Below are 14691 nucleotides of genomic sequence, written 5' to 3'. Positions count from 1 at the left end.
ATAAAGGAGTCTGCAGCTGCACTCTGCACCACAACAATTCAGCTGTTTGTTATGTGCTCCAAGTGATAGGATGGTTTCCAAGATCATCAGTTTTCCACATTTCAGAAGGGATTGTATCTCTGCATATTTAGTTTGCATGTCCATTAAGTTAATTTAATCCCTCTGCAGACAGAGGTTTCATTATCTCTTTTGCTGGGACCAGTTTTTTTTTAATCCATCAGAACAAAATAAATCCCATTCTGGCTTCTCAGCCTTTGGAAGATTCCCCCTGTGTGGAGTTTATTTGATTAGGGCATGCCATTATCATATTAAACCCATTATGACTATTGAAAATTACGAATGGTTGCTCTAACTTTTACAAAGGATCAGGGAGATAATGCAAAGATGTCCTAGGTGTTAGGAACATGTAATCTAGGTCCATGGGCTGCATCTCTCTGTAGGTGTCTTTAAGCAAAGTTACAGATGTCAGAGGGAGCTGATGCACAAGGCAGTTAAAACCCCAGAATAATTTTGATATGTCACTAATATTCAGCTGCCTAATTCTTACAGAGAATCTGGGTGTAAAAGTTTTATGCAAAATCACGAACTGAATCTGTAATAAAATTGAGAAATAACTTGCAACATCATAATTCCTACAGCAGTGACCTGAGCCAGTGTAGTCTGAAGGATGAGCTGCCACTGTCATATTTTCTGGAAAAATCCCTTTGCCAGGATTTCTTCTCTGGAGAAGCTGAGAAGCCTCAGAGAAAAAGGAAAACAAAATCTCATTTGCTTCTCCTGTGTTTTGCTGCTTTAGAATGTGGTTGGAGATTGTTTATCTAACATGTGAATTGTTTTTACTTATTGGTCAATTACGGTCCAGTTGTGTCGAGGCTCTGGAGAGAGTCAGGAGTTTTTAATTAGTATCTTGTTAAGCCTTCTGTAAATATCCTTTCTCTATTCTTTAGTATAATTTTAGTATAGCATTCTTTACTATAATATAGTAACATAAAATAATAAATTAGCCTTCTAAGAACATGGAGTCAGATTCATCGTTTCCTTCCTGCCACGGAGGACCCCAAAAATGCCACAGATGAGCCATCTATTATTATTGTCAGTGGCAAAAAAATCAAGGAAGAGAATGAAGAAACAGAGGCAAGAATGTGTTTAGTGGGTGTTTGGTGAGAGCTGTGTGTCAGGTAACCCCATCTGTTCCTCACTTTGTAGTTACTCCTGGTGAGGGTCACAGCATGGCTGGGGAAGATGAGTGGGTCTCTGGCCTCCAGCAGTGATGTTACTGAGGGATTGGATTTTTCAAGAATCCAATCCTGTTCAAGAACTCTGCCTTTTAAAGTTTGGATACTTCCCTTCTAGACTTAGGGCAAAACCTTTGTTTAACAAGGGTAAGCAAACAAAACCCAAACACAAACAAAAGCAGCTCTCTTTGTCCTGGAAAATTGATCACTATCATTTACCGATAAACCAGCAGTGTACATGAGGTGCAAACAATGAGTTTAGACGTGGTAAAAACAGAGAACAAGAATCATGGGCTGGGTTGCTCTGAGTACTGCACCATTTTTGGTGAACTGTGGAAGAGCTGCCATGCATGTGCTGATTACCCACCTAAGAAATCTACTGAAACACATATATTTCTATTTTTATTTTTCTCTATTCTTCACCTCACCTTTGGAGTCAGGCTGCTGCCACACCCCAGAGAGCTCACTGAAATCTTTGTTCCATGGCATTCTGCACGCTGGTGGCATCCAGAGGAGACACAGATCCAGCTAAGGCAGGAGGAGGTGTCTGGTCATGCCAAGGTGCCAGGTAGCAAACAAGGAATTGCTGGGAGGAGCAAAGTGGCCCCAGAGGTTCTTGCTGGCTGAGGGTGCCCAGAAACCCTCTTGATTTGGAGGTAGACTCTGCAGTAATGCCATAGTCAGTCTGGGGAGGAATTAAATTCACCGAGCCTGCAGGAAAGAGGTGGTTGCCATAAATAAAAGCATAGATTTTTTTTTCCCCACAAATTTCATTGCTTTCTGAGGTTATAGGGGTCTTAATATTTGTCTCTTTTGAAAAATAACTCACGTTTAATATAGGCTGTAGCTTTCCATGGGTCTGGTAGCTTCTCTCTCAAGCAAAAGAAATCATCTCTCTCTTGGTTAGGATCAATATGAAATAAGATTAATGCCCAATAGGATCAGGTTATGAATTTTGATCAAAACAGCATGTTTCTCTTACACCGCTATAATTTATAAATGTTGTAGGTAATTACACTTACTAAGGTAAAATAAAAATTAAAATTTATGAATTTGTACTCTGCTCCCAGCAATAGAGAGATTAGAAATCAGTGTTAAATTTACTTGACATGAATTCTGAATTGGTATTCCCAGTGGGGTGAATTCTGAATTATCCTGAACATTGTCAGCATTTCATTATACCAAGCTCACTACAAGGCCGTAAGAGCAGATAACAGGAATGATTTCACAATCAGACTTTTATAAAAAAAGGAAGGAAGAAAGAAAAATCTACCAAAAACAATTTAATATCCAACTTGTTTCTTTTTCTTGTCTTGAGTCTGTATCTCCTGAAAATATTAATCATTCAGACAGTTTTGGTTCTGCTCTGGGCTGTAACACTGTACAGCCCAGCCCCAGTTCTGGCATGTTTAATTAGTGCTCCCTGTGTTTGTATGAGCCTCTGGCCTCGGGGAACAGGTTCTGTGTCCTTGTAAAGGGACATCCAGGGACATTGTAATGTGGCATTCCCCTCCATGCAGAGCCACAGTCCTCATGAATAGTCCCTGAGGAGAAAAATGCTCTCTTGCTCATGTCCCACAGTGTTTTGATCTTCTGAAGTTGCTCACTGTTGATGTAAAGCTTTTGCCACAAGTTGCCTTCCTGGTTAATCACATTCACCCATGAGCACCTCTGGCTGGCTTGGAGGACTGAAGCCCTGAGGCAGTTGGTGTTTTTAGGGTTGATTGTGTGAAGTCAGGGACTTAGGAGGCTGTAACCTGAATTCTACATTTCCTCTTGCAAATTCAAGGCAAAAGGACTCACAGCTTAAGAAAAAAATATGGTAAAGTGGCTTTACATGAAAAAAAAAAAAGGAATTTAAGTTTATGGGCTTCTTCTTAACCTGGAAAAGACTCAGCATTGTCTGGAGTTTTCATCCCTTGTCCCTCCCTGTTCCTATTTTCATAACACAAGAAATGAAATAAGGCACAGTCTTGCCAAGTGATTTGTCAAGGTTCATAAGGGAGAATTACAAATTAAGAACTGCTACACACTCTTCTGAGTCCCAGCTTAGTGATTTCTTCCTGAGATTTCAATTTTTCAGGAGTCTTTCAGGCCCTTCTCTAGTAAGGATGTGATTAAAAATGTATTTCTGTAGTCTCTAAAGGGGAGAAATTGGAGATAGATTCATATTCTGAAATTCCACTCCAAGCATCATAAACTCAGAAGCGTTGGTACAATTGTATTATGGCAGTTGCATGTACACACTGTATTATTTCTAATTCATTTGAACTCCCTTCCTCAGGATAAATGGCAATTACACTGCCTCTCTGGCTGTCAGCAGTACATGGCCCCACGGTCACTGTGTCTGCTGAGCAGTTATTTTAGGCTCTGTTTGCTCCAGAGGTTACACATTTGGTTTCTTCAGAAAAATACACCCAACGTGGCTTGTCCATTATAACAGTCCCTGCGTCTCCTCCTCTGCTGAGCAACAGAGGAGAGGCTGAGCAGAAGAAATTGGATTTCTGGCTCCCACCACCCTGGCTGTGAGAGCTCTGGGGCACGTGGGGAGGAGAGGGCAGGAGTGAGACAGGGAGTGCCCATAATGCTCTGTGAAGGCTGACCTCGATCAGTGAATAGAAAGAGTTAGAGAATAAAGCAGAGATTTATTAAAAGGATCTCCTCCATGGATCCACCTTGGGCAGCACAAGAGCCCAGCCAGGCCTGCACCCAAGATGAACCAAAATGCCCCCAAAATGCACCAGGGCTCACAGGGTCTCTCCCTTGGATCAGTTCTGCTCCATTTGCATCTTGCAAATGGGACCATTGTCCCATTCCAGCTTTAGCCCCTGCAGTCCCACCCTGCTTGTTTTTCTCTCTCCAGCCCACAGTGTTTGTGCTCTTGGGCCCGAGATTTGGATTAGTTGTCCTTGGTCCCCAGCTAGAGAAATAATTGTTTTGTCTCCCTGCTCTGTGCACAGAGCTCACCATCCCCAAATAGGAAGATCAGACCCAAACACTAAAGCAGCACAGAATCTGAAAAATAGAAATCTGAAACCTGAGGCATCAGCCAGGTCTCTGCTGAGGCTGAAAGGGACACAAGGGAACCCTTCTGCTACCAGGGGAGTAGGAGGGTTCCCTTGTCTGGTCCTCCCAAAAGCCTCCTGTGGCAGTGTATGACTCTGAGTGATGGCTGTTCTCACATTCCCATCATCCTTTCCCACTGCCTCTGCTCCTCACGAGATGTGTTTCTATTTAAAGAATTAATCACCACTCTATTGTCTTGCCTCATGTTGTTATGTCACCCTGCAGTGGCTTCAGGGCTGGAGTGTCAGTGGCAGATCCCAAGGTGCAGAAAGGAGAGCAGGATTTCTCTGGCTGACGTCTCCAGCTCAGCTCTAAAGGGGAGGTGGGAGAGCAAAGCCCAGCTCATGAGACATCCTCATTGTGTTGTAAGCTTAGCAGGATTGAGTTCTTGCTTTTTAAGGTAAATAAGTGAGTGTAATAAAGCTTTGGTTTAATTAAATATAGCCCTGTTTGGCTGAGTAAAACCAGGCAATCTCACCCAGGCAGTATCTGGGCTGTACTTGGTGACCAGGTGGTGAAAAATGGCTCAAGCCCTGCTCTTCAGCCCCTGCTCAGGTGAAACACTGCAAAAATAAGGAGGTCAAACAGATATTGAGGAGAGGTTGTGCCCACCATTAGCTGATTTGCAGTGGTCAAAGGCATCTTTCCTCTGCTGTGCCTCCCTGCTGTCTCTGCAAGGCAGGTAAACCACATTACTTCCCCAGCCTCAAGGACACACCTTTTGGCAGTGAAGACAGCTGGCTCAGTGCCTCCAGGAGAAAGATGGAACAGGATTTGCTTAGTCATTTCTTCCACAATATGAGACTGATTCTTCTTGCTTGGAAAATGAAAAATGGCTTTTTTTCAGTGGGAATTATATCAGACTCCTAAAGTGCATCTTAGTAGAAAAATCTATGAAAGCAATGGGTTGCATGAAAACCAGCCTGGAACACATAAAGTACAGAATAAGGAAGGGAGAATTTATACATAATGTTGTTTCTCTAACTTGCTTTGGAACTGGTCAGGAAGCTTGCCCTTTTTTCCCTTTTTTTTCCTTTTTTTTTTCCTTTGTTTTTCCTTTTTTCTTTCTCTTGGGAACTGGGAAAAAAAATTACAGTGTTTTTAAGCAGACAGAACTGCAACAATAGTGAATAGTGTCATCAGTGACTGCCAAAAAAACTGCCCCAATTATTTGTCACTCAAGCATAAATTTCCCACTGAATTTCAGATTGATGGCAATTAGTAAACAGAAAATCTCACTGGCAGTTACCAAACAGGAAAGAAAAAGAGTACTGCATGTCAGACCACTTTCTTCCATCACACTCCTTATCCATGGTTTCTCATTTCATCCCTGATTTAAGCACGCAGCAGGTTTTTATATGTTAGCTAATGTGTAATTCAATATTTTACAGATCTACTTCCTCTAAGCTGTTAACTAAAAAATCAAGTCTGTCCTTTTTAGGTCCTCAGTCAGCTGGTGAGAAGCCTGGAGTACAACTGGTCATATCCTACGAGAACACCTGCCTGACAATAATGCTGAAACACATGAGGAACCTCGTGAGTATTTTTATCAGAATGTGTAACCAGTAAGTCCTTGCATTTGCAGAGTACTGTGAAAACATTAATCTTCAAACAGCCTTTCTGGGATAACTAATTTCAGCTCAAAGTAATGATAGTGCTGTTCTGACACGATTTAACAATTGGTTTTTCCCTTTGAGCTCACTCAATATGGTTCCAGGTGTGAGACAGATAGAGGAGCTGGGTTTCCTTAATGGCTGGTAATGGCCTTTTCCAAGAAAACCAATTTTGATTCTGTTTTGGCCCTCTCAGCTGACACATTTTGATAGCATCACACATAAGGCATGGTGCAGCAGCATGACTTTTTGCAGCATGTCAGCCTGGCACTGGGGATTGATTATCCAGGCATTTCTTCCCAGTCCAGCCTGGCTGTCTGTGAGGAAGGAAGAGCTCAGCAGAGGGAGCAGAGCTGTGTTTGAAGGAGCAGTGTCATTTGGAGACACGATGCTCAGCTTTGTAGCACTGTCAGGAGGCTGGGAGGTAAATGTTGGGAGTTCCTGGAGCCAGGCTGCAGCAGGGGAAGCTGGCAATGCTCCTGCAGCCCAAGGCAGGTGGAATTGGCTGCTGAGGGTGGCTTCAGAGGTGGAACTGGGGCTGTGTATGAAGTCTGATCTCTCACTGAGGAGTGGGGGGGTCTGCTCCATAATGAATTCCCTGCCTGGATGTGCCCTTGAATTCCCATGGCTCAGGTCTCAAGCAATGGCTCTGGCAAGAGAGCCTTTATTTCTCTAGCTATTATTAGCTATTGTGGGCTCTCAGTGCACACTCTGTGCCACCTCCATCCCAAACTGGGTTGCAATCCCTTTTCCTAAATGGGGCCAAACTGAGGGGCTTGTGTGAGCACCAGCCAGTAATAAAATGAGGCTGATTGTTTAATTAGTGGTATGAGGCACATGAGGCTTACACAGCTCTGACTATTATCTGATGGCCACTCTGGCTTCTCATTTGCAATTCAAGCATCTCCATTCTGGTCTATAACATTCATACATCTCTGTCCTGAGACTTGTTTTCTATGTCCTGTGTGCCACTTTGACAGGTGAGATCAGCCTCTGCTGACAGGTCCAATTTATACAAACTTTACCTTCAGGATATAGCACAAGACCCTCTTTATTTTTTTTCTGTTGAGCTTTTTAAATCTAAGTGACTTTGATAAGCTTCTGATAAAGCTCTAATTGGTGGGAGGGGCATAGTTAAGTGATGGCCATGCTGATGATATCCTTGAGACTTCAAGCAGGTGATGTGGACATGCACACAAACAATTTGCAGGTGTTGGAATTAGTCTTCCTTTCTCCTTACTTCCATCACTGTAATTGTGTAGGCTCCTAACTGTGTTCTTAGGAAGTTCCAGCCATTTAATTAAATTAAATTACAGCACAGATAGCTCTGTAGTGCAAACATAAAATCCAGGTTCAGTTCACTTCATTATGGAAAGGGATAGGACAACTTGAAGTTACTGTGTTGCTTTTGAAATAGGTAATTTAAATCAGGTAATTTAAATCAGGTAATTTAAATCAAACCCATTTTAGTGGGTTTGAAGAGAAGTGGTAGGAGTCCTGTTCAGCAAGGCTAACAATGATTCATGACTCCAAAATAAGGTTATTGCTGTGGCAGCCTAACTTAGCCAATCATGGTTTTAAATCCTGGGTTTCCAATTCCTTCCTTCCACCTGGCCATCCATCCCTTGTCATCTGATCTGAAATATGAAATGTGCTTCAGGGTCCTGTGATACTGCACTGCCTTCAGACCAGCAACCTCTAATAGGAAGGTTCTTTATCCCATTAGTGATCTTCTCAGCTTCTCAGCCATATAAATCAATCTTTCTAATGTGCTGTCTTTTCTTTTTCCTTCTCTTTCCTCTTCTTTTTTTTGGTTGAGCTGAACAGGGATTTTAAAAGTATGCCAAGATCATATCTTATTCAAGACATGTTAAAGCTATTTCAGGTATAGTCACTCTTTTGCAGAGTCTCACTAATTATATTTTAGTGGTTCATCTGTGCAGAGATTACTTTGCTATCTTGTTTTATTTCATAATTTATAGTAAATAATTTTTGTTCTGCTCTTCCCTATTTAATTTATCTCTATAAAGAGATTTTATGATGTGTTCAGATGCGAAAATAATTGTAGTGGGCCAAATTAATCCCAAATGGAGCTTCACAGAACTGACAGGAATTGTGATAAAGACTTTTGATCCACAGAAATAAATCTGATTTAGTGTTTGTGTGAGTTTACTTCTAGGAGTTTTAATAGGAGACCTAGATCCTGCTGTGCAAATCTTATATTGATATACAATGCACAAGAGACTCCCTAAGGAGCTGGTATTTTTTATAGCCACTCTCAGGTGTCACACAGGTTCTTTAAAGGAGGAAGCCAGAGGACTGCAGTGCCATAACTTTGCGGGAATTTCTCCTGAAGGAAATTTGCCCATTCACATGGGGTGTGTTGGAGGAAAAATGCAGCAGCAGTGGAGAGAACCCTGGTGTGAGGACTGGTTAATCTGGGTGCCTGTGTGGGCCCCTGGGATCTGAGGCATCCACAGAGCCAGATTTGCTGCAGATGCACAACTCTCATCCCTGGGGCAGCTTCAGAGTGTCCTCTCCTTCGCCACTGTAACATTTCAGACATGGGTAAAAAAAATCCAGTCCTGCTTCAAGAAAACTCTATCAAAATTTCTGCAAAGACAAAGAGCAGAGAACAGCCTTATGGATTTTGTGCCTGGAAAGGGCCATTAATCTAATCTAACCTTCTGCAAAGAAAAAGCTGTGTTTTTTCACTAAGGAAAAACTTGCAGCCAAGGAAACTGTTTGAACACAGAGATGTTAAGACTGGTTGGTAATGTTTGCCTACAGTTTAAGGCTGTGGGTGCACAATGAAGACAAGTTCTTTTAAACAGATATTTATAAGATACTAAAAATGTTTCAGTCTCAATATTTCCCTCAGCAATTCAGTTTCATTTGAATCCTGAGATTCTGTAAGTCAGGTGGCTCAGAATCCTGAGATTCTGTAAGTCAATGCTTCTCCTTAGGATTTGAATGGCATCACCGTGATTGCTGAGGAAAATAACTTTAAATTCAATTTTCAAATATACAAAAGCCAAGATACCAAAAAAGTGCAATTTTCCAAATATATTACATAACCTGAAGTCAGCTTATTGGGGCATTGCTCCTCTCAAATGCAGACAGTGCCACACTGGGCACTGTCTGGACTACAGGCAATATTGCCTTAATAAAGTGAGGCTGGGGGAGAGGGAAACATTTGTGTAGGGGTGAAAACCTTGGAGGCCTGGAGAGTTTGCCTCTGGAGTCCTGGAGGATGTGGCAAGTGGAGGGGTGAGACAGGGCAGGCTTATTCCATAAAGACAATAGCACAGTACCTGGCAAAGTGCATTAAGTGATCTCAGGAGGGATATAAAGGAGCCCCAGGGGAGGTTTACTTTGGCCTCTGAAAGGATCTGTTACCTTAGGACAAGAATAGTGCAATTGTGGCAGCACAACACCCAGACAAAGAGCAGCAGGCAGGAGCAGGAGCACAGGGGGAATGCTGCTCTACCTCAAAAAAGTAGGCTTGTGCAGATGGGGAGATGGATTTATTGAAATACATGTAGGTTTTGAACTTGTAATGTTCAAGTGCAGTTCTGTTCACCTTCATTAACCAGTACAGAGAATGGGAGATATCTAGAGCCCACCAAATCTCACACAGGGCTGGCTGTGAGCTGGTTTGTTCCACACAGCCAGAAACAGCCAGGCTACCTACTGGTGGGCTGGCCCACTCCTCAAAAAACCCCAGAGGCAGCAGGAATAGCCACTGCTGACACCCAGAAAAGGTTTCTAACACATTTCCTTGCCTGCCTCATGAAAAGCAAAGGGAGCAGTGGTTCAGCACTGGCTCAGGAGGAAGCCTGCTTTTGCCACTGATTTCATTGCCATGGCTTCAGGCATGCCCTGTTTTCCTAGATAAGCAGCTAAACTTTCAATCCTCTCTGCTAAACATTTTTTGCCCATTACTTCTTGTGGACAGAGTAACTCCTCAGGGGTAGAGGGGAGGAGAAACAAAGCCAAGTTATCCTGAATCTCCTGCCAGTGAATGGAAAATGTTACTAGAATTCAGGAAAGCATGCGTAGGCGATGAATTCAGAACCAATTTTACGGGGGAAAATTTGCTGGAAGAAAAATAAACTCCTACAGTTCTTTGCAAAAGTACTTCCAGCTTTCCTTTTATAAAAGCTCTGAAGCTGTCATGTAGCACTCCTGGTGATTAATGATTCTGGGATAGCTGATACGTGGGTGACGAATTAGCAATCAGCTTTAGGCTTGCACAGACATCCAGCCTCTTTCCATTGCGTGTACAAATTGCTTCCAAAAATGTTTGTGAGATGCAGTGGTTGAAATGTTTTGGGGAAAAAAAGGTGAGAGCCAATTGATGGAGTCATGGATGCTGAGAATTTTAGACTTTCTGTGCTGACTGACTCCCAGGAGACACTGCATTGGACCTGAGGTCATGGAGAAGCTTCCAGAATTGATTGATAGCACTGGGATTATGGGTGTATAGTTGGTTAGAAGTGTGTAATATCACAGGGTGGAAAACTTAGAGTTTGGGGTTTTAGAATATAGTAATAAATATGAAGCAAGATGGAGGTTTTAGGGTGGAGACAGGTTTTCTTTACCTTCTTCACCCTTTTCTTCATGGCTTTGGGTGGTGTTTTGTAACTGGACAGAAAAGTCTGCAGTGCAGACTTTGAGTAATTAGTTATTGGGTTAAAAGTGAAAATAATTTAGGTGCCATTTCTTAATTGGATAGTTTAGCCTTAAAAGACCTTGCAACAAGAGATAGTTGGCCATTTTGTGCCTTGTTAATGAAAGGCTGCAGAACTCCCTGCTGTGAGACTGTAACATTGATAAGAAATAATAAACACCTGAGCCTGAATGCAAACTATTGTCTCAAGTGCCTTCAATCCTGACCTCAACAGAGGTAGGAAAAGAAGCCAAAAACCAAAAGGCTGCCAAAAAAGCAGCCAATCTTTCCCAAGTCCAAAGGGATGAGGTCTAAGCCTGCAGCAGAGGGCTGTAGGGATGTTCCCACCTATAGCCCAGGTGTACGCTCTGCTGCTTTTGTTGGGTTTTCTTTCAGTTTGAGCTGGGGAAGGGTCAGGGATCTTTGTTCAGCCTTAGTTGGTTCCCATCATTCCTCTCGCTAACTTTTACACTTTATGACTATCATTATATAGATTTAAATGGAAAATACTTACTGCCTGCCAGCAACACAGTGCCTGGCAGTGAAATAAAAGGCCACGTTATCCTTTCAGAATTTTATGAATGTGTACTGCCTTCCTTACTGCAGCCTACAGGGATTGGATGGGAGGTGCACAGGTAGACAAGGCAGGGATGGAAAACAAGTGGAAAAAAATCATTTTGAGCTGAACAAAGTTATCCAGAGAGTACCAGTGACAGAATTAAATTAGCAGCTTGGCTGATGGAGGGAGGTAACATTCAGATGAAGTTCTCCTTAGTCTGGCACGGGAAAACAAAATAAAAAGCCATGAGAAAGAAAGCTCTTGTGCTAACTTTAGCTTATAAAGAATTTGGATTTAATTTTATATTCATAGAAAATTCTTTTAAAGTGAAAGGAAATTAGCACAGATAAGCTATGTTCTCCTTGAGACTGAAAATTAGCTGAACACCTCTAAACAAAGGGTACTACAACTCAGCAGTACTTTAAATTGGAAAGAGATGAGGTCTGATTCTTGTGGCCCAGGGATTACTGTTGGATTCAAACATATTTGTTTTGAAAGGTGTTTGACAAATATGTTGTACAGAAAGTTCTGTTATTATTTCTTGTTAAACCCTTTAATCTGTCACAGTCACAGTACTGCCTCAGCTCTAAATTCTAACTGCTCATTTTTAAATAAGTAATTCCCTACATAGTTGATATGTGTTGAATAAGGAAAAAAAAAACAAAACAACAGTGAGTTCTGTTTCATAATATGAGTGATCTGGGAGATGAAGGTGAACAAAAATTAGATTTGCCACTGGTTGCAAATGAAGAAAACATTAAAAATAATAGTGCAGACAGAGCAAGATCAAGAGAATAAAAGTAATTTCCAGAACCCTACAACCAGCTTGGACAAATGAAAAATATTTCCTCAGGGAGGGAGAGATCTATATCCCACAGTAATGTGAAGATAAAACAAGCCCACAGTGAGACATGAGGCTGCTACAAGAGATGCCAATGAGAAAGGCCAGATCCTGGTGTCATGGGGCAGAAATGAAGCAGTTCATCTTTATAAGGCTTTGATAGTAAACTGTTTCTCTCAGGATGTTTTTTTAACTAGAATACAAGTTCAAAGAACAGCTCTCAGTAGGGTTGCTGGGGAGTGATTGAGTGATTCTTCAGGGGTGATTTATTGTTACTAAAACTTAGTTAAGAACAGACTAACAAGGACACGAGTCAATTGTGCAAATATTTAAGGGAGAAGACAGGAAGGTTCAGGAGGAATTATTTAGAACATTGAGCAAGAGCATAAGTAGAAGTAATGAGAGCTAATTAAGGAGCAGAAATTGCAAGCCTCATATAATAAAATGCTTTCTTACACAGGGAGATGGCATGCTGCAGAATAATTGAAAGAAAAGTGCAGGGAGATTGTACAGTTGGAGAAATTAAAGATAGGCATATACAGACTTTAGTAACTAATTAAGAAATTGAGAAGAAAAACAGTGCAGAATGAAGCAAGGATCACAATCTCACTGTTTCTATACACATTTTTATATTCACTTACTGTCTTGGCCCAGGCAAGGAGAGAAAAGAATTTGTATGTGGCAAAAAGATAGAAACAGAACAATAGCCTTTGCTTGTGTTTCTTTTCTCAAAGGCTAATTTCCTTTCATGCCCTCTAACAGGCAGCAATGCTCTTAATCCTGACTGATTTCAAAAGGAAAGTGAAATGGGGATTTGTCTTTAGTATTTGTTCTCCTTTGTATTTTATTCAAAAGAAGAAATTCTGGGATCTATGTTTCTAAGGGTCAAAACAAGATCATTCTTATCTCAGCCAGTGTCACAGACTCTGTGACTAAATATTCATCTGAAAATTAAGTGTTCCAAGCACGGCAATAATACAGGGTTGAAAGCAATGGAATTTAGTTTCTATATGGGCTTGGTGGTAATTCTGAGATAAAAGCTTCAGAGACTTGTTCATGAAATCTGCTCTCTGCATTCTACACCCTACACCAACATTGCTTATCCACAGGATAATACAGTTTTAAAGCATTCCTGACCCTTGATTTCTCTCATCTATGCAAAAAAAAAAACAAACAACCCAGTGGAGTTAATTGTCTTAAAATAGTAATGCAACATATGGTTCAGAAATCTAGAACATGTTACCTTTTCTCTCAGAAAAAACCAACTTCTGTGTGATTCTCTCTCAGATTTTTTACTGGAAGTTGTACATTTATTCCATACATTCCCACTTCTGCTTTATATTCTGTTTTTCAGCCTTGGCAACTTTTTTATACCCACATGATGCCACGTGGAGCACACAGGAATGGAGTCCCAAATATCAGTGCAGGGTCAGAAGTTTGTCAGAGTCAGGAGCTGGAGCTAAGCTCTGAGTGAGTTGGGTACAGCCACAACCCATTCTGTGATGTCTCTACTGCTTGTTCAGAAACAGAAATAAACACATGCAAAGTTGTGTCATTTCTTGCTGGAGTGAAATTCTAGTCCTCCTTGCTGCTGTCAATGGTCTCTAAAAGGCAGTATACTGTTTTATGATAGTTACAAAGTGTGGTTGTGCAGATTCTTCCCCATTTCATTTGGGATTATGTCTGTCCTTATCTCCTTTGGATCATCAGGACAGTAATTTATTCTTTTTCAGTGGGGCATCAGAGATAAATCTCAGTGTATTTCTTCAACTTTCTGGGTTTCAGGGCTCTATAGAAATAAAGGCTTGGGAGAAAAACCTGTGTGACCTTATGGGTATCCTCACTTTCATTTTACTTACTTCATTTAAGCAGAGATAGATGGGCTTTCCTCTTAAATGACTGAAGCAGATCAGAAATATTTTTCATAATTCTTAGAAAGCCCTGAGTCTTTTGGGATCCAATCTGTTTTCCAGAACTGTCTCCTTAAATTAAAAAAATCACAAATTAATTTTTTTAAATATTTAACAAATAATTCCTGTTCATTTTGGAAGTCCCACTGTCTCTGTGCCTTGGGATCAGTTTGAAACTGAGATGTTTACCTCTGTGATGTGCTGGAATCACATTTCCATCTCATTGTGATGGATCAGCTGCCTGACCAGGCTGTTCTGAATACCATGAATTATCTTGCCTGACCTGATCATTCCAGAATGGACAATTTTCCCCCCAGTTTCCAGCTCCATACACACCTTTTGTCACTGCTGGTGACGCGAGCAGCAGGATCCCTCTCAGCTGGGGCCAGGCACCAATGTGGGGGCAATTTAACCAAGCCAAACCAGATGCCCACAATGTGACAGAGTGAATCCCTTGCTGGTCTCCCTCCTTGACAGGGTTATTTTTTTTCCCATTTGACAGCCAGGAGACCTTGGAAAGGGTTGGTTGTTGGTTCACTCTTTAGAAATGTTGTGTCTCAGGACGGCTCTAACCCTATTTTTCCAGCCCAGTTGTCCCCTCAGGAGTGCTGCAGAGCCAGCTGTTCCAGCCAGGCTGCTCCAGTCCTGCCCCCTCTGCTGCAGGCAGGTTGATGAGGATGCTGAAGGTTTTGGACATAAGCTATATTTGGATATTCAAATCAATAATGTGGATAGAGCATCTTTGCATTTTTAGCATGGGAAATGACAAAGCCATCTGGAGGCTCACTCCATGGA

The 14691-nt window shown here is 41.6% G+C and overlaps 1 protein-coding gene across 1 annotated transcript in view; it reads left to right on the top strand.

The window, feature by feature from the left end:
• PIK3C2G (phosphatidylinositol-4-phosphate 3-kinase catalytic subunit type 2 gamma) overlaps positions 1 to 14691 on the top strand; it is a 194332-nt gene that overhangs the window by 162383 nt on the left and 17258 nt on the right. Inside the window, exon 30 of the mRNA XM_071422100.1 lies at positions 5743 to 5837. Within this exon, the coding sequence (XP_071278201.1) occupies positions 5743 to 5837 (95 nt within the window). The remainder of the gene's footprint in view (positions 1 to 5742; positions 5838 to 14691) is intronic.

The sequence above is a fragment of the Agelaius tricolor genome, unplaced genomic scaffold (assembly GCF_023055355.1).
Source record: "Agelaius tricolor isolate 1412-34295 unplaced genomic scaffold, bAgeTri1.0.p SCAF_3, whole genome shotgun sequence".
Taxonomy (NCBI): Eukaryota; Metazoa; Chordata; class Aves; order Passeriformes; family Icteridae; genus Agelaius; species Agelaius tricolor.
Note: the sequence above shows the minus strand (reverse complement) of the source record. Positions and strands in the feature narration are given on the sequence as shown.